This window comes from Hippocampus bargibanti, linkage group LG01 (assembly GCF_051943395.1).
Source record: "Hippocampus bargibanti isolate YZ-2025 linkage group LG01, ASM5194339v1, whole genome shotgun sequence".
In the NCBI taxonomy this organism is placed as follows: domain Eukaryota; kingdom Metazoa; phylum Chordata; class Actinopteri; order Syngnathiformes; family Syngnathidae; genus Hippocampus; species Hippocampus bargibanti.
The window spans coordinates 25,942,634-25,960,903 of record NC_142734.1 but is presented as its reverse complement, the minus strand read 5'-3'; the positions used below and the strand labels follow the sequence as shown (position 1 = coordinate 25,960,903).

Sequence of the window (18,270 nt, the reverse complement as noted above, 5' to 3'; positions counted from 1 at the left end):
GCGTTTGGACTGCAAGGCTGAGTTCAGAAGGCTTTCCAACATCTCGCATTTGCCTGTCACGCTCACATTGATACTGCGCTGTGGGGTGGTGGTGGTGGTGGTGGTGGTGGGGAGAGGGGTATATAAAAAGTAATTAAAAAAAAGAAAGAAAACAAAAGCAAGTTTTTAGCCATGTTCACCGCAAACTTCCTCCACACTGCAAAATCCTTTGGGCCCAGCAGAGGAACTTTTCCATGAAGGCTGCAAAAGCGATCGGAGATGCTTTTTCTCCAGACAACTTTATTTTCTAAGAAAGCAACTATGTGTGTGCGTATATGTGTGTGTGTCTGTGTGTGTGTGCGTGTGCACATGTGTGTGTGTGTGTGTGTGTGTGTGTGTGTGTGTGTGTGTGTGTGTGTGTGTGTGTGTGTGTGTGTGTGTGTGTGTGTGTGTGTGTGTGTGTGTGTGTGTGTGTGTGTGTGTGTGTGTGTGTCCGCATGGTTGCGATCCTTAAAGGACAACCGACACCTCTGGACAAGTTGTATCCATAATTTGTAAAATCACTTCAAATGACTTTTACTGACCGCCTTTTACAACAAAGATTCCACTGCATATAGCTACATTTTACGTTTTAAACTGCGCTGAATATTCATGAAGTCTTGTTTTTGAGTTGATGACGATGCCGGAGTGAGGTCACTGAGGGAACACCCCTGACCGAAAAAGCGACACACAGTGGATTTTGGGTACTTTGTTTCGCCTGAAAACACCATGTTGATCGCGAAATTAGAAGGAAAACTACATAAATAACGTGATGGTGAATCGTTGTGTGGCAGCCAATTGCGGTAACACGCATAAAGAAGGTGTAAGTTTACACAACTTCCCAGCGGACAAACCAGCCATTTCCAACGGACCAGAGCAGTATAGCGCCAGCTGAGGAGCTCCCCGGAGTTGCTTCCAGTGGTGAAAGAGAGCAATCGTCATAATAGTGGAGCAAACCTATCGGACAAACATTCAGCTGCTGGAACAAGGAAATAACCGGAGTTAGCGATGGAATACCGCTGTCATTCATACGTAAGTTCGTAACTCTTCATCTTGAATGTTTAAACACCGTTTTGCATGCAAAACCATTAGACAATCTGCATTGATGTTGACATCTTGTAGCTTATTATTTGTTATTAATGTCCTTATATGCCACGTAACACCTAAGTTGATGCTATATTGCTTATTCATGTCGCTTATATGCTTCATATGTCGTGTCCTTCACCAGTTTCGTCGCTTTGCTTACACGGCTCGAATTGATCCGGAAGGACTTCTTTAATCGATGGCAAACATTTATGCTTTCCTCTTTAGAACTATTTGAATCATATTCTCTTTTCTTCATCTGAAAACACCCTGTTGATTGTGAAATTAGAAGGAAAACTACATAAATAACGTGATGGTGAATCGTTTGGCAGCGAATTGCGGTAACACACATAAAGAAGGTGTAAGTTTACACAAATTACCAGCGAACAAATCAGCCCATTTCCAACGGAGTTTGTGCGCCATCTTGTGCATTTTCTGGGCGCTACGTTGGAGTCCAGACGGCTTTAATCGATACGGAAGGACTTGTTTAATCGATTGCAAACATTTATGCTTTCCTCTTCAGAACTATTTGAATCATATTCATAACTAGATGAGTAATAAGAAAGAATCTTTTTCCGAATCTGAACTCTCTGAAGCCATTGTTTTGATTATGAAGCAAGGCAGTTTGTGAATGAGTATTCTGAAGAAACATCACGAACGTGGGGACGGGACTTTCTGGATCTCTCCAGTTTTGAGCTCATTAGTGGCAGTTTTGAGCAACTTTAAGTCATTTTTATTGGTGTTTTGCGCTTGAATAATAATATCAGACGGCATCTTTTGGCTATTTTAGATGCTATAAAACGTTTTTCTGATGTTAGTTAGGAAACAAAAAAATGGTGTCGGTTGTCCTTTAAGTTGAGGACACTGGTGTACCTTGACGATAAACAGTGGACAACTTTTGTCCCAAAAAGACATTTGCGGCAAATGTTTCAAACCTCTGTGGTTCTACATCAGTCATTAAATAGCAGCTATGTGAACGTGGGTGGAGGTTACGTGTGTGTGTGTGTGTGTGTGCGTGAGTGTGTGTGTGTGTGTGTGTGTGTGTGTGTGTGTGTGTGTGTGTGTGTGTGTGTGTGTGTGTGTGTGTGCGTGCGTTCGCTCGTGTGTGTGCGTGTGCTTGCGTGTGCAAGCGTGCTTACGCGTGTGCGCGTGTATGTGTGTGTGTTTTCTCTGAGAGAGTCCTCTCCCGTTTCCGTATGTGGATTTAATGGTAACCAGAGCACAGCATTCCACCAAGCGCCCCGACGAGGACAACCACCTAAGCTGCCCTCCCACACTCTTTCTATCTCTCACTAACACCCCCCCACCCCTCTCGCTTTTCTTAAGCAAACACCTTCCATGTTTTACTTGAGCGTCAGCGTGTCGGGTTTTGGCACCTCCTTCTTGTTTCTCACTTTCTTGCACGGTGGCGTCTGTGCACTCCCACTTTGTGCTGCTCTTTGTCCCCGTCAAAGGCATCTTTTCTCCCCAAGCCACTTCTCTCTGACAGAGACGTGATTGAGGATGTGTGTTTAATGGCTGTGTTCACTGAGAGGGAGACTCAAAGTGCAGGCCTACTTGTGTATTCGTGCATAAGGGCTCATTTTTACCACGTCGTAAGCGGCCTAACCTCTAGGCACCAGTGTCCAAGTTAAGGCCTGGGGGCCAAATCTGGCCCGCCACCTCATTTGATCCGGCCCGTGAAAGCAAATCAAGCATGTCAGGTGCCATTTTGCTTGCTAAAGTCTCAACCAAAATTTAAAATTGCCCCATGTCAACCACAATAAGAGTCATTATTCTTGACTTCAAATTTGACAACTCATTCATTAACTCATTCATTTTCATTCATGAATTTATTCGGGAATTGAAGCGTGACTTGGAGCGCCATTCCCAAATTTGATTGGGTTTTAGTTTTTTTCTTGCGGGGGGGATGCGGATCAAGCTCCGGTCAGACCTCTGGCAATGTTTTTCCGTCCCATGAGCAGCATTTGCCTGTTGTACAGCCGCCCCCACTTTCACTGCAGATAACTCCAGAACCAACTAACCAATCGACATAAACTTTTTTTTCTGATGAAACAAGAGAGTCTAAGGTTTCTGATGCTGAATTGGATGTTTATGTAGTCCTAAAACTCAATCTTTTGTGGGTCCTGCAACTTGAGGGAAAATGACAAAACTCCTGGCACTGGAGTGGACACATTTTTGCACATCGTCAGGCAGTGAATAAGTTAATTTGTTGTGTGTTCTGGATATAATATGTGGAGGGGATGAAACTTTCTAATAACTTCCCCAAATTTATAACGGCCTCAGAGGAAACCGTAACCACACTGTGGCTCGCCACAAAAAATGACTGACACTCTAGAGTTCAGTCCTGGATACGGTTGTCTCTGAAGTGTACATTCACAACGTCATAAACCAAGGGTGTCAAAATCATGTTTTGCGGCGGGCCACATTGTAGTTCCGGTTTCCTCTTTGGGGCCGTTCTGAATTTGGGGAAGCCATTAGAATGTTTCATCTGCTCCATATAGTACATATGAACACACAACAAATGAATGAATAAGTTGTTTTCACATTTAAAGTCAATAGTAATGAATGTTATTGTGGTTTCTTTACAATAATTTGATACTTTAGTTGGGACTTTAGCACGCATCATGCAACATCACAAGTTTTATTTACTTTGAGGGCCGAATAAAATGATGTGACAGGCCAGATTTGGCCCCCGAGGCTTGATTTTAATTAACACCTGTGCCTTAAAGGACAACCGATTTTTTTGTTTCCTAACTGACGTTAGAATAACGTTTTATAGCATCTAAAATACCCAAAACACAGGCTGATATTTTTAGTCAAATGCAAAACACCAATAAAAATGAGTTAAAGTGTCCCAAAACTACTTTAAAATGACCTCGGAGATGGCAAGTTTCAGAAGGTCCCGCCCCCTTGTTCGTGATGTCACGCCAGGACCTCTTGCCTTGCTCTAGAATCAAAACAAAGGCTTCAGATGCTTTCACTTTACTCATCCAGTTATGAATATGATTCAAATAGTTCTGAAGAGGAAAGCATAAATGTTTGCAATCGATTGAAGAAGTCCTTCCATATCAATTCGAGCCGTCAGGACTCCATTGTAACATTCCAGAAAATGCACAAGATGGCGCCCAAGTTCCGTTGGAAATTTGTGTCAACTAGTATCAAATAGTAGTATTGGTGCAACACACAACGATTCACCATCACATTATTTATGTTTTCCTTCTAATTTCGCCATCAACACGGATCAACGCGAAGTTTTCGGGCCAAACAAAATACCCAAAATGCATTGTGTGTTGCTTTCTCGTTAGGGGCATTCCTGACGTGATGTCACATCAGGAATCATCACCAACTCAAAAACAAGACTTAATGAATATTCAGCGAGAGTCTTGAAACGTAAAATATAGCTACAGTAAAGTCTCGTTATATCGATATTCAAGGGAGTCCGAAAAAATATCGATATAACCGGGACTATCGATATATCTGACCCTGTTTGCATGTAATTTTCTCCGTGCGTGCATAGAAATAGTATTGAAATCGTATCCGATATCGATATAACGAGACTTTACTGTATATGCGGTGGAATCTTTGTAAAATGCGCTCAGTAGAAGTCATTTGAAGTGATTTTATAAATTATGGACACAACTTGTCCAGAGGCGTTGGTGTTCCTTTAACTCGTGGACAATATCATGTGCGTATAACTTTTCCGAAAGTTTTCATTTTGCACACGATCAACTCTTTGTAAAAAAAAAACAACAACTAAAATGAAGCATTTTGAAACAATCACACTTTCTCTGAGAACGAATCAAAAATAGGCGACAATGAAGTCAAATGGACCGATGATGAAAAGAGCAGTTCTCAGCCAAGTGGTGAGCGCTGACCCAACAAAAGTTCTTTGAGATAACATCTCAAACATCTCCCAAAAGGCTCCCAGCTGCAGCTGCAAATAGGAAATTGGGACCATCTCCATTGTGCACGTTTTGTGTGTGTGTGAAGGGGGGAATGGGGGGAGTTACGTGTTATAGTTGTACACAAAGGTAGTGTGTGAAAACAGAAAATCCAAAGCTGATAAGAGCCACAAGAAGGTCGTCTGCTTCAAATCACTTCTCACACCCGTCCGCACAAAGTCACACTTTTCGATTGCATGTTGTCAATTCCCCCCCCCCCCCCCCCCCCCCCCCCCCCCCCCCCACACACACACAAACACCCACACACACCTGAGTGCTTCCAATTTTAATACTTGTGAGAGTGTCGCTGTTACTGGATGCCTCTCATTCCTGGTGTGAGGACATCTGTTTCTTTCTGCAGGCAAAATGTGCACGTACACACGCACGGAGGGGCCTGAGACGCACATCATAAAAACCCATCAGACACAAAGCGAGCTGCGCTTTTCTTACTTTTTAGCAGAGATGACAGAAACGCTCGACATATCGGCAAACATGCACGAATATTTTTGCCGTTAAGAAGTGGTGCCTATAAAGCAAGGGTGTCAAACTCATTTTCCATGGTGGGCCACATATGGCCTCGGTAGTTGTCAAGTGGGCCGGACCATTAAAATTATACCATGCATGCTATAAATAACCAAAATATCATGTCTTTCATTAGTATTTGTGTAAAGAAGCCCAGGGACATTAGGAAAATGATGCCATTTAATGAACATTCCTTTTACACAACACACAAGTTCAGCTGCCTTCCACATGCATCGTTTAACAAAGTCACCGTCGGAATACGGCTTTGATGCTTATGCTATTTCGCTAGCAATTAGATAGCTGGCTTTTACTGCTGCTTCACTGACTTCTTGGCTCTGGGTGAAAGTTGACTACTGTTTCCTCAGACCCCGCCAGCAATTCGTCGACCTTGTCTCTTCTCAGTTGTCCTTGCAAGCCGTCATATTTTTTTGCTGTGATGGGTGTCGTAGTGGCGTCGAATATTATATTCCTTGTTAAAAACTTGTTAAAAACACACAGAGCACAAAGGTTTTCCACACATCTCTGTAAAAAAATATGACATGGTCCATTTTTCATTAAAAATACTACACTCCTTATCTACAGTACATTTCTTCGTTGGACAATGACATTTTGGCTAATGAGGGTGTTGAAACTGCGGTTGAAAAGAAAGACCACGATTGAAAAAAAAACACTGCTGTTTTCTTCTGTTGATTGAAACAGCACCACTATGTCCCCTAGTGGACAATCCTTAAATTTCAGCTCATTAAAAATATGAATTCCATGTAGTTTATGCATTTTTTCCACTTTTAAATTCCTGCTGGCCTGATCAAGCCACGTTGGGGGCCGGTTCCGGCCCGCGGGACGTACGTTTGACACCACTGCCATAAAGGGCCACGCGTGTCATCCACCGAGCAAATGCAAAGTGTCTCTTCCAAAATAAATGCCCAACCTCCTCTCCCCCCCATACACGTTGACTTTTCTCCCGAGATGGCGTGCCCGGTACAGAGCCAAACATAATCAATGTCTTTACATCACAGGTATCAAAGTCAAGGCCCGCGGGCGAAATAATTTTTTTCGGCCCGCGAAAGCAAATCAAACTTGTTAAATTCCATGATGATTGCTAAAATCTGAGCCAAAATTTCATATTTTTGGATGTCAACCACAATAAAAGTCATTATTCTTGACTTCAGATTTGAAAACGAGTTATTCATTAATTTGCTGTGTGCTCTATATGTAATATTTGAAGGGATTTAAACATTCCAATGGGTTCCCCAAATTCATAACGGCCCTCGAGAGGAAACCATAACTACAATGTGGCCCGCGGCAAAAAAATGACTTTGACACCCCTGCTTTACATGATTGTCAAGCTGACATGCGTGAGCGTTTGAGAGCTTGGCTGTTACCGAGCAAAAATCTTTATCTCAAAATTCTGACTTTTGAAGTCTGAATTCTGTGATAAAAGTCTTGCCAACTTTAATTGTTGTCTTCATTGGTCCCGATCCTCTTGCGTACATTTTGACCCCAGCAAACCAATGGAAGCATATTAATCACTCTCTCTGTCATGATATTTATTTTCCACATGATTGCGCAATAGAACAAACGACGCCTCATGAGGCTTCGGCCCAGAAGTGAACCATTTGGATGGAAAGCCTCATTGCTTCGTGATGCTTCATTTTACCATCAGTAGTTTTCATCCTATCACGCGAGATTTGTGCCGTAGAGAATTTTAGGCCCTACTCCGCCATGTACTGGAGACAAACAGAACAGGCCCAGCCCACAGGCCCCTGGCAACATGAAACCATTGGATTTGCCTTTATTAGTCTCGCAGTGGAGAAATTTACATTTCACAGCAGCAAAGTGATGAAAGGAATAAAAATAGAAAAACAAAATCCATGAGCTGCTGGAAAGGCAGCCACTCTCGCGGCGCCGTCTTGAAGTCAAAAGAACAAAAAAAAACTAAATAAATAATATGACAACAGAAAGACATTATGACAACAAAATGACACAGAGTCATGAAACCTCGTGTACGAAGGGACGGCAATCGCGCTCTAAGCCAAGCGTGTCAATGTTATTTTTTTCTGCGGGCCACATTGTGATTACGGTTTCCTCTGCTCTCAAATTTTGGTTTTGACTTTAGCAAGCATCATGTCTCCTGACATGCTTGATTTGCTTTGGTGGGCCGAATAAAATGAGGTGGCGGGCCAGATTTGGCCCCCGGGCCTTGACTTTGATCCTGGTGTTGTCAAGAAATAGGCTCCCCACTTCCATGGCACATGGTCATTTTCACGGTTTGTGAAATGTTGCTTTTGTTCACATTGACCTTTGGCATGGCGTGTGTTGTCACCGTGGAATGAACTTCCTGACTCGTCCCCACTTCCCCCCTTTTTTTCGCAATCGCCTCGGTTTGGGGCAGAAATGACTAGGTTGTGCAAATGGTGCTCTTTACGCAAGGCTGCTTGAGTATGACCTCTTCCCTCTGTCCTCGTGTCCATCCGTCAGCTGCGTCAGCTGCCTGAGCACCAAGTGGAAGTGCTACTGGGACCCAGAAAAGCACCAATGTGTCTCCGCCAAAGATGAGACAAAGCGCGACCTCCTGGAGGTAAGTTCCACCTTCTCCCTTGAGGAGTGCGACGTATTAAATCTGCAATTGTTTGAAAGCGAGGCGACCCGGTAGTCGAGTGGTGAACACGTGGCTTCACAGTGCAGAGGTCGTGAGTTCAAATCCCACTCCAGCCTCTCTGTATAGAGTATGCATGTTCTCCCCGGGGCCGTGTGAGAGTGAGAGCGAATGGTCTTTGTCTGCGTGTGCGCGCCGATTGGCTAGCAACTGGTTCAGGGTGTCCGTGTGCCCGAAGACGGCTGGGATAGGCTCCAGCACCCCCCACTGCCCTAATGAGGTTAAAGTGGTCTGGAAAATGGATGGATGGTTTGAAAGTGGTGATGCATCTGTAACAATTGCGGGCATCGATGATTGATACAGGTAGCCTGTGTTAAAATATCAAAGACAACAACATTGGGATCTCAACTTGCGCATATTTTGAGAGTGTGTGACTCGGTCTCCCAAAATATGCAGCTCAAATCATTTACTCAACCTCAAAGCAGGAAATCCATTCGGAACAACCAAAGACTCCAACTCAAAGTCCAGCTTTAATCCTGAAGGGGACAGGACGATTCTGTTGATTTTTCCAATCCCTCAACGCTTTTCTATTTGAGGCCCCTGTTGTTTCCCCTCCAAGTGAGACTTGCCCCTCTCATTTCCTCCCCATCCTCTCCAGAAAAACAGGACAAGTATTTTGGTGAGCGGATGCGCGCACCCCCTCCCCGGCCATTGTCTTTCTTAACTGACCTGTGTCACTTCCTGTCCCGCCGCCTCACCGCAGGACGCCGCTTCCTGTCCCAGGCTGCTGTCCGCCGAGGTTCCTCCTTCGCCATCGGGGGCGATCCGGGACTTTGCCGTCTCCTTGAGCAACGTTCGGGAGGTAAGGTTCCACCTTCCAACTCTGGACCTGAGCTGACGTACGCAAGCAGATGGTGTCTTGCCTCAAGGCGAGTGTGCCACCCATGGCTTTTTTTACCCGCTGCCAGAGCAAAACGTGTTTTGGCTGTTTTGGATTGGATTGGATTTACCTTTATGTGTCTCGCAGTTTGGAGAAATTTACATTTCACAGCAGCAAAGTTATGAAGGAAGATGAAAGGAATGAAAGAAGTAGAAAAACAAAATACATGAGCTGCTGGAAAGGCAGCCACTTTTGCGGCGCCATGTTGAAGTCAAAGGAACAAATACTATGACAACACAAAGACACAGAGAATCATTCATTCTTCAGCACTTTCTGTGCCCTCTTTGTGATATGAAGCAGTTCTAGATGAATGAGGAGAAGATCAAAGCGTCCTTTTCAGCAGTGGATCAGGGACGTCATGGTGGAATGTGCACGTCTACTACAAGCTAAATGTTGAAAGCAAACATGCAGCTGTAGCATCCATTGACGAAAAGAGATGGTCTCACATGTCCTGTCCCACATAAATCCCCTTCAATTCCAAGCAGCGACAGTTCCACATACCCATCGGCGCTCTGCGCTGACGCTCCTTTCTTCTTATCACGGGCTCTTCAAGGCATGCATCCATCCAGCCGCAGACTGTCCAACAGCACCAACCTTTCTGCTGAACGAAGCGAGGCTGTTAAGATGCTGCCCATTACAGACGCAAAAAAACACAATGGCCCCTTTGGTGTCCAGCAATGACAGTCAAATGACACTGACATTCCTCCCAGATCAAAAACAGTGCTGGCATATTCATGCTGCCGAAAAGGCGCAACCACTCCTCACAGTCTCCTCCTTGATGAATGTTGTGGCCAAAAATGCTGAAAAACAATCCCTATCCGTTCCACACGACCCCCAACAACAAAAACTAACAAAAGAAACACAAAAACAAGACAAAAACAACAAAAAAGCAAGGCCAATGAGAGCACTTGCTGACGGCTGCCGACTCGGGCGCCATCTTGGACGTCTATCTTTGAGTCCTTGTCAGCGCAATTGTCCAGTTGGTTTCAGAGTCAGTGTCTGAACATTTTCACCGAGAAGGTCTCGCCGCACTCACAATGAGAGCGGACAAATTGCCAGCCAGTATTGTGTAACCCGGCTGGCCTTTTGCGTCCTTTTCCTGGTTGTTGCCATGGTTACAGCCTGGGAGCCACCATCAAATGTCGACACGCACGCACAGGCGGTTGCTCTAGTGAATGAAAGCCAATGTTGCAACGGTGGTTCGGGTCGATAACAGAAATGTTCACACGGCGCTATGTTTGGGTCACTTTCATACCTGTCAACCTCCACGGCTCCATGCCCTTACAAACTGTGTGTATTTTCCCTTACAAAATACAAAATAATTGTACACCATATTTTTTTTTCTAAACGTGTTTATTTATGTAGTTTAATATCTTATATTGTACATGTGTTTCGTTATATCATTCTGTACATATTCTCACTTCGTTTGCAACGAAAAAAAACGATACTGAGATAGAGGCTACCATGGCGAACTCGTTTGACTTGATTGATTCGCCGTTTCGTGATTGTCGGTGTGTACCGGATGGTACCCATAATTGACAAATTTGCATTTTTCCATGCAGATTTTCTTGTACGTCGTACACGTCTTAAAATGCATACTTCATACGGCAAAAACGTACAGGTTGACAGGTATGCACTTTCATGCGGTCTCTGCGGCGTCGAATCACAGACACTCACTGAGTTTGTGGCAGATCAGATTTGGTCGTGGGGTTGGGGGGGCTCAGAAACCTCAACATGAACCTCACCCATCGTCGTAGCAACACGTTTGGCTCAAGATGATTGGCATTATTTGGCGGCTCGAGACGTGAAAAGCAGCAAACATTTGAAAGGAAGTGATGGCCGCATCCACCTCACAACATCGAGCTCGGCGGAGTTCACATGCAGATTTCCGTACCGCGCCCTAAAAAAATAAAACGGGAAGAATAACGGTCGACGTCGCCCTGCAAGATGTTTCGGAGCTTTCAATTCCCGAATAAATTCGGGAATTGCAGTGAATGAGTTAAAGAGGAAGTCAACCCCCTTAAAAATGTTTTGTAACCACACGTTCAATACAACCTCACTGGTGGAAACGCGGCTTTATCATTAAAGGACAACTGACGCCTCCGTACAAGTTGTGTCCATAATTTTTAAAATCACTTCAAATTACTTCTACTGAGCGTATTTTACAAAGATTCCACCGCATATAGCTATATTTTACATTTTAAGACTCGCACTGAATATTCAGGAAGTCTTGTTTTCGAATTGATGAAGATCCTCACATGACGTCACGTTTGGAACGCCCTGGACCGAGAAAGCGACACACAATGCATTTTGCGGTACTTTGTTTGATCTGAAAACTTCGTGTTGATGGTGATATTAGAAGGAAAACACATATAACGCAATGGTGAATTGTGTATTGACTACTACGTATTTGATATTCGCTGACACAAATTCCCAGCAGACAAATCATTTCTAACGGAGCTTGGGCGCTATCTATTGCATTTTCTGGAAAAGATGGGAGCACTGCTTTCATCGATTGCAAACATTTATGCTTTCCTCTTCAGAACTATTTGAATCATATTCATAACTGGGTGAGTAACAAGAAAGCATCTTCTCCGAATCTGAACGCTGTGAGCCCGTTGTTTTGTTTCTTGAGCAAGGCAAGACGACTTGGCGTGATGTCACAAACTGGGGGCGGGACTTTCACAAAATCACCAGTTTCGAGCTGATGTGTGGCAAATTTTCGACACTTTAAGTCATTTTTATTGGTGTTTTGCATTTGACTAAAAATATCAGCCTGCATGTTTTGGGTATTTTAGATGCTATGAAACATTTTTCTGATGTCAGTTAGGAAACAAAAAAATTGATGTCGGTTGTCCTTTAATATTCCATTTATTGGTCAAGTATGTAGAACATGTCGATAAAAGTCACTGAGACACGGCAGTAACAAAAGCACGTTAGCACTCGCTAACGGCTGGTTACAAAAATATAGCAAGTCGCTGAGAGCCGTCTTGACTTTATTCTTTACTTTTTCCTCTCTTCACTTCTTTTTATTTATCTAGCTATACCGCTATCTAGCTATCTAGAAAGATAGATAGCTATCTGGCTAGGTGTCTAGATAGCTACCTGGCTGGCTATCTAGCTGGCTATCGATTAGCTATATAGCTGGATAGCTAGCTAGCTATTTATTAGCTTGCTAGCTTTCTATTTATTTGAGTTACTTTCGGGTTGAGTGAACGCTGGCGCGTGTGGCTGCCGCTGCTTACCCACAGAAAAAAACGTATTCTGTGACTGTAAAGTGACCTTGAGAGTTTTGAAAGGCACTTATAAATGAAATGTATTATTATTATTATTATGATTATTATGATTATTATGTTTTCTTGTTCCAGGGGGAGGAGCTGGAGTGCGACTTTGGCACAGAGCGGCGATACGAAGCTGCGTGGCTGAACAGCACGACGGTTAAGTGCAGCGGCGTGACGGTAAGCCGGCCCCCACTCACCTCTTGGCGAGCTGGTCCTAACGGCCTCTCCCCTGTCCAGCTGAGCGCCGACGGAAGCCACGGCATTTTCCAGCTCAACCTAAGGAGGAGAGGCCCCCTCCGCCAGGGCACCTTTGTGGACAGCCCCCAGCCCATCAAAGGTGAGGCGACGTGATCCGCCTTCGTCTTTCCATGCCAACAGGCGGGTGCTCGCCATCCGCCGCCTGTGCTTCCACCAATGCAAAAACAACATGTACTGAGATTTTTTTTTATGCCAGAAAAATGAAGTCTCGGCCCTCAAACCCAATGAACACACCATTCACCGCAAATGATCATATTTTGCGAACCGCAGTACCTCATCTGTCATTTTACAGTCGGCCGCTACCTAATTACACTGGATGATTGTCGGCCGCCGATATGATGGAATGGGTCAAGGGGATTGCGAATATGCTTCGGTCGCCATGACAACCCAGTGCGGACGTGACGTTGTGTTGAATTTGGCGTGCCGTCGGTGCTCAAGTTACAAGCCAAGCCTTCCAGATGTGCACCGCGCACTCAGGCCGTGCGAAAGTACGCCTCGGGGTCGTCCGACGCCAAATTTTGCATGTTTTACCGACATGACAAGTCCGCTGAGTCATCAAAAGTTACAAAACAAAACAGACTTCTTAACAGGACTCATACCCAATCTGATACACAGATGTTCACAGAAGCGAACGCGGGGCAGGCGCAGCGCAGCAGCTTTCCTTTTCTTGTTTGCTTGGGCGCCTTTATCCGCCGTGAATGGAGGGCAAACAAGGGTTTGCTGAACGCCGTCTGTGACTTTTTGGGGAGCCCACAATTTGTATTTTTTTTGTTCAGGCCTACAAAAGAACATGTACAAATCGCACATACAAAATGGCCGCCATCAGGTCAAGGTGATTTGCTTTTGCAGTGAAAGTAAAACTGAACACAAAAAAATGAAATACACACAAATCTCTGCTCTCCCCCACCGTTCTCGGATTCCCCCCTATTTTCCCCTGTGCGGCTGGCGATTGGTTTCAGACCGCGGGCTACCGGTCAGTCAGGATTGATCTTATTGGGCACACCCGTACTAAAGCAACAACCTGAGTTTGGCCAGCTCAAATCTCGAATGCATACTGTAAACCAGATGTCAAAGTCAAGGCCAAATCTGGCCCACCCCATCATTTTATTCGGCCCGCAAAAGCAAATCAAGTTTGTGTAATTTCATTCTCATCTATCAAGCTAGCTAGCTAGCGATCTCTTTCTTAGCGAGCTGGCTAATCACTTACATCACAAAGTGTCCAAGTCAAGGCCAGGGGCCAAATCTAGGCCGCCACATCATTTTATTCGGCCCGCCAAATCAAATTTGTGACATTTACACGATGCTTACTAAAGTGCAAACAAAAATTTCCAATTGTCCCATGTAAACCACAATAACAGTCATTATTCTGGAGTTCAAATTAAACTAGTTATTCATTAATTTGTTGTGCGCTCTAGATGAAGTACGTGGACGGGATGAAACATTCTAATGGCTTCCCCAAATTCATAACAGTCCCCGAGAGGAAACCACAACGACAATGTGACCAGCCGCAAAAAAAAGACTTTGGCACACTTGCCGTAAACCCCCTGCAGAGATTCTGACATGAAATTTACGTCCACATTTAATCATAATGCCGGACCTACTGCGACTTATATGGGTCGGCAACCCCCAAAAAGCCTTTTGTGCGTCCAAAGCATTTGGAGACCAGGAGAGAAAGAGAGCGTTGAAATGCAACCCTCTGCGTGCTTTGCTTCCAGTGGAAGTGTACAACTGCGGCGTGGGTGCAGGGGACTGCTCGCAGTGCTGGGGCCGCGAGGATCAGGGCCACTTCTGCGGATGGTGCGACAAAAGCTGTAGACTCGCGGCTGACTGCCGGCCCGTCCAACCCGAGTGTCCGGCGCCTGAGATCCACGAGGTAAGATCGCCGTCGAATGGGGTATGATTATTTAGCAGTGGCTGTTCTTGCAACAGTCCTTTGCCTGTTTGGCGATGTTAGCGCAGCGGCGGCCCCAGTGGGCGGTCGGTGTGGCGCGGCTCGCATGAGGCCCAATCCAGCTGGTTGGTAGGAACGAGCGGTGGTACCTCTCCTTCTAGAAGTTTGTGTGTAACAGTTTCTGGCTGAAGGAGCTACCCAGTGCTGTCAGGGTGGGCAGGAAGGGGTAGGAGGGGCTGCCCATCATAGCTTTTAGTTAAGCAAGCGCCCGTCTGTTGCCCACCTCTTCCAGAGAGTCCAGCGAGCAGCCTAGGATAGAACTGGCCTTCTTGACCAAGCGCTTTAGTCTTTTCCTGTCCCGGGTGGTAATGCTGCTTGACCAGCAGACAATTCCATAGTGGATGGCTGAAGCGACCACAGAGTCATAGAAAGTCTTTAGGAGTGACCCCTGAACCCCAAAAGATCTCAGTTTCCTGAGTAGGAAGAGGTGACTCTGTCCCTTTTTGATTGGGGCATCCGTGTTTGCAGTCCAGTCCATTTTATTGTTGATAGTAACACCCAGGTACTTGTAGGAGGTCACCCTCTCTATGTCCGTACACTGGATGTTCAATGGTGCAGGTAAGGATTGTTTCCTGCAGAAATCCACAACCAGCTCCTTGGTTTTCCCAGTGTTGATCTGGAGGTGATTCTGCTGGCACCAGTCCACAAAGTCCTTTGTCAGTCCCTTGCACTCCCGATCGTCTTCCTCTGTAGTGAGGCCGACAATAGCTGAGTCGTCAGAGAACTTCTAAAGGTGACAGGTTGGAGTGTTGTAATTGAAGTCAGAGGTGTAGAGGGTGAACATGAATGGAGCCAGGACTGTCTCCTGTGGCGCTCCACTGCGTATGACGCCTCACGTTGGCAGCCACGTTTCCGGGCGGTTGCGCTTGTATGTGTTAGCAGAGCAAAGCTTTCCCTCACCACCTTTCTTCATTGACCGTTATTTTCTGGTGTATGAGGCGAACCCCCAACAAATGGTGTATTTTCAAACTTTTTCTATATAGAAGGCACAACTTCAATGAATGAAAAACGTTTTACAAATACATAAATATAGCAAATGTTTCCAAATATAAGCCACACCACATTATAAGGCGCTATAGTGGAGGCTGGGGTTCCGCACTACTTCCTCTACAGGGAGCGTAAGGGAATGGAGACAGAGTTGCGAGACCAGTTTTGGCTCAATATTACTTCACATATAAGGTGCACCAAATTATAAGGCACAGAGTCATCATTTTGAAGAATATCAAGGCTTTTGGGTGCGCCACCTTCTATACTGTAAAATACGGTACTTTCAGCGGACAGCAGATGTTATAGTTTCAGGGTTGCCTTCAGATACCAGTAGCCATTTTGTTCCCCTAAGCATTTTCCTCATTGAAAAAAGGGAAATTCAATGAATGTCTTCTAAATGTCTTTTCCTGCTAATCCGAATCGGAATCTTCTTTATTGCCAAGTATGTAGACCAAACAAGGAATTTGTCTCCGGTAGAACACGCTGCACTAGTATCATCAAAAAAATGGAGAAAAATGCAGGCACTATACAGTTCTTTCTAAATTGCGCTCTAACGGGGACATTCCTGTCAACATTGCTCGGTGGCGGTTGGCAAACTGATGTCGCCCTCCATCTTACATTGGAAGAACCCAGTGACGAGCCATGCATTTGACATGTCAGCATTCGCTTGTGCTACGTCTGAATGAATACAACCCTTCATAACTATTTGTTAACAATAAATATAACCTTGACTGCACCTACAGCTACACCTGCAACAGCGACTCATCTAAAAAGTGTGGTGTGATTGACTACAAGTCCACTAGAGCGTAGCGTTAGCCAGAAAATACCTTCCCCACACCTGCTAGAAGGCCTTGGTGTGACCAACTGGAAATCGGATTGGTTCAAGCAACAGTTTGACTGTTGCTTGAACTACAGGGCACACAGAACTGATTGTGATGTCCAGGTTGATTTTTGACCCTGGTCACAAATCATGGCTGAAATGTGATTGGTTCAATGCTTCAATACGAAACCACACATATGAAAGCAGCACAACAGGGGAAAGAAAAGCAATGAAAGGAAGCTGACAACAAAACTTTCAAATTATTTCATAAGAATTCATGGACAAAATATAATTAATGATTATCAGTCTGTGATTCACATAGTTTTATGCCAGCAGAGAAGGCCTTGCAAGCCATGATGCTCAACTACTGGAAGGAACTCTTTCTCACCGGACGGTTGCCAGAGCCCGGCACCGTTTTTTACCGCATTGTGTGAAATGATCTCCATCGGCGACACTTTTATTTTTTTTTAAATGTTCAGATCTGACCACATTAATCTTTTATCTGTGAGGTGAATCGGGGAGTCCGAGTCAAGCTTGGAGTGAGTCATAACGCTTTCCTCTTCTTGTCCTCGGCTCCTCTTGGAAGGCTCAAATGGTCTCGTCCAACCACACGATGTGACCAAGGTGGTCGCCTTGCCGGCGTTCAGAAAACGGCACTGTGATCATTGCAAGCGAGGCTTTGTCGACACATTTCCAGCGTGTGATCTTCGCCGAGGCCCGGCGGAGGCTGAGCTGTAAATCAAACCTGACGCGTTCGTAAGAGGTGCAAATGAGCGGCGCGGCGGCCGACATTGACTGCCGCATTTGGCGCCTTACACGCAAAAGTGGGTGTGGTGTGTGAACAAAGGAAGGCGGTTTTGCCATTTTGAAAGGTGACCGATAACTTTCCTCGCGAACGCGATTGCCGAGACGTGCGAGCAAGTCATTTCCTGTCTTGTTAGGGCTGTCTAATCAAAGTTGCGCTTGTTTTGGCGCCTTTGGTTGGCACTTGCCAGGCGACTCCATCTTGAGCCACTTTGTGTCTCACGGAAGCAGGAGATCGTCTGTTTGTTGAAATGTTATCTAGCCGAGATCCAACGCGAGTGCCATTTTCATTCTCGCACGCCAAGCTAATAACGCTAAGGTGTCACGGGGTCATGATGGGTAAAATTACCAAAAAAGCAAACACGACACTGACAAGATCGCAAATTTCTCTCTTTTCACGTCTTTGAGTGAGATGTCTTCCCTTTCTACCGCCTCGTCGACAGCTCAAACGAGTGTGAGAAGAGCAGAAATGCCTAGCGAGGAATTTGGCCGGCATTCATTGCCCACAATGAGGCTTGGTATGGTCGCCGCCGTCTGCGTTGACGTTCCCTAAATTTCGAATGCAAGGGTGATGCGAAATATCGCATCACCCTAGCCGCCCTACTGGAAGGCGACGCCTAAAAGATACACCCCCCCCGTTTGTGATACGATTTGTCTTGTCCATGGTTCTAAAGTGTCCATCGGTCTCTTTCAGGTCTTCCCCCTGAGCGGTCCGGTGGACGGAGGCACCCGCCTGACGGTGAGGGGCAGGAACCTGGGCCGCAGGACCCAGGCTGTCCAGGTCTCCATCGGAGAGGTCCCCTGCATACTGGTGCCTGAGCTCTACGTTGTCTCTGTGGAGTAAGTACAGTGATACCTCGGTTTACGAACCCCTTGGCTTACGAACTTTTCGGTTTATGAACGTTAGAAAATTTAATAACATTTTACCTTGGCATACGAACTATTTTTTGGGATACACACGGAGTGCCACAATGAGTGATGTGTCGTTCGCGAACAAGCCCGTTCTCCTTACAAGAAAATGGCAGCCAACTTGTTTTTGTTTTTTAACCCAGTCTTTGGTTAAAGC

The 18,270-nt window shown here is 45.3% G+C and overlaps 1 protein-coding gene across 1 annotated transcript in view; it reads left to right on the top strand.

The window, feature by feature from the left end:
- plxnd1 (plexin D1) overlaps positions 1-18,270 on the top strand; it is an 82,891-nt gene that overhangs the window by 25,176 nt on the left and 39,445 nt on the right. The window contains exons 8-13 of the mRNA XM_089005386.1: positions 8,046-8,145; positions 8,927-9,025; positions 12,472-12,561; positions 12,622-12,721; positions 14,358-14,515; positions 17,899-18,044. Of these exons, the coding sequence (XP_088861512.1) occupies positions 8,046-8,145; positions 8,927-9,025; positions 12,472-12,561; positions 12,622-12,721; positions 14,358-14,515; positions 17,899-18,044 (693 nt within the window). The remainder of the gene's footprint in view (positions 1-8,045; positions 8,146-8,926; positions 9,026-12,471; positions 12,562-12,621; positions 12,722-14,357; positions 14,516-17,898; positions 18,045-18,270) is intronic.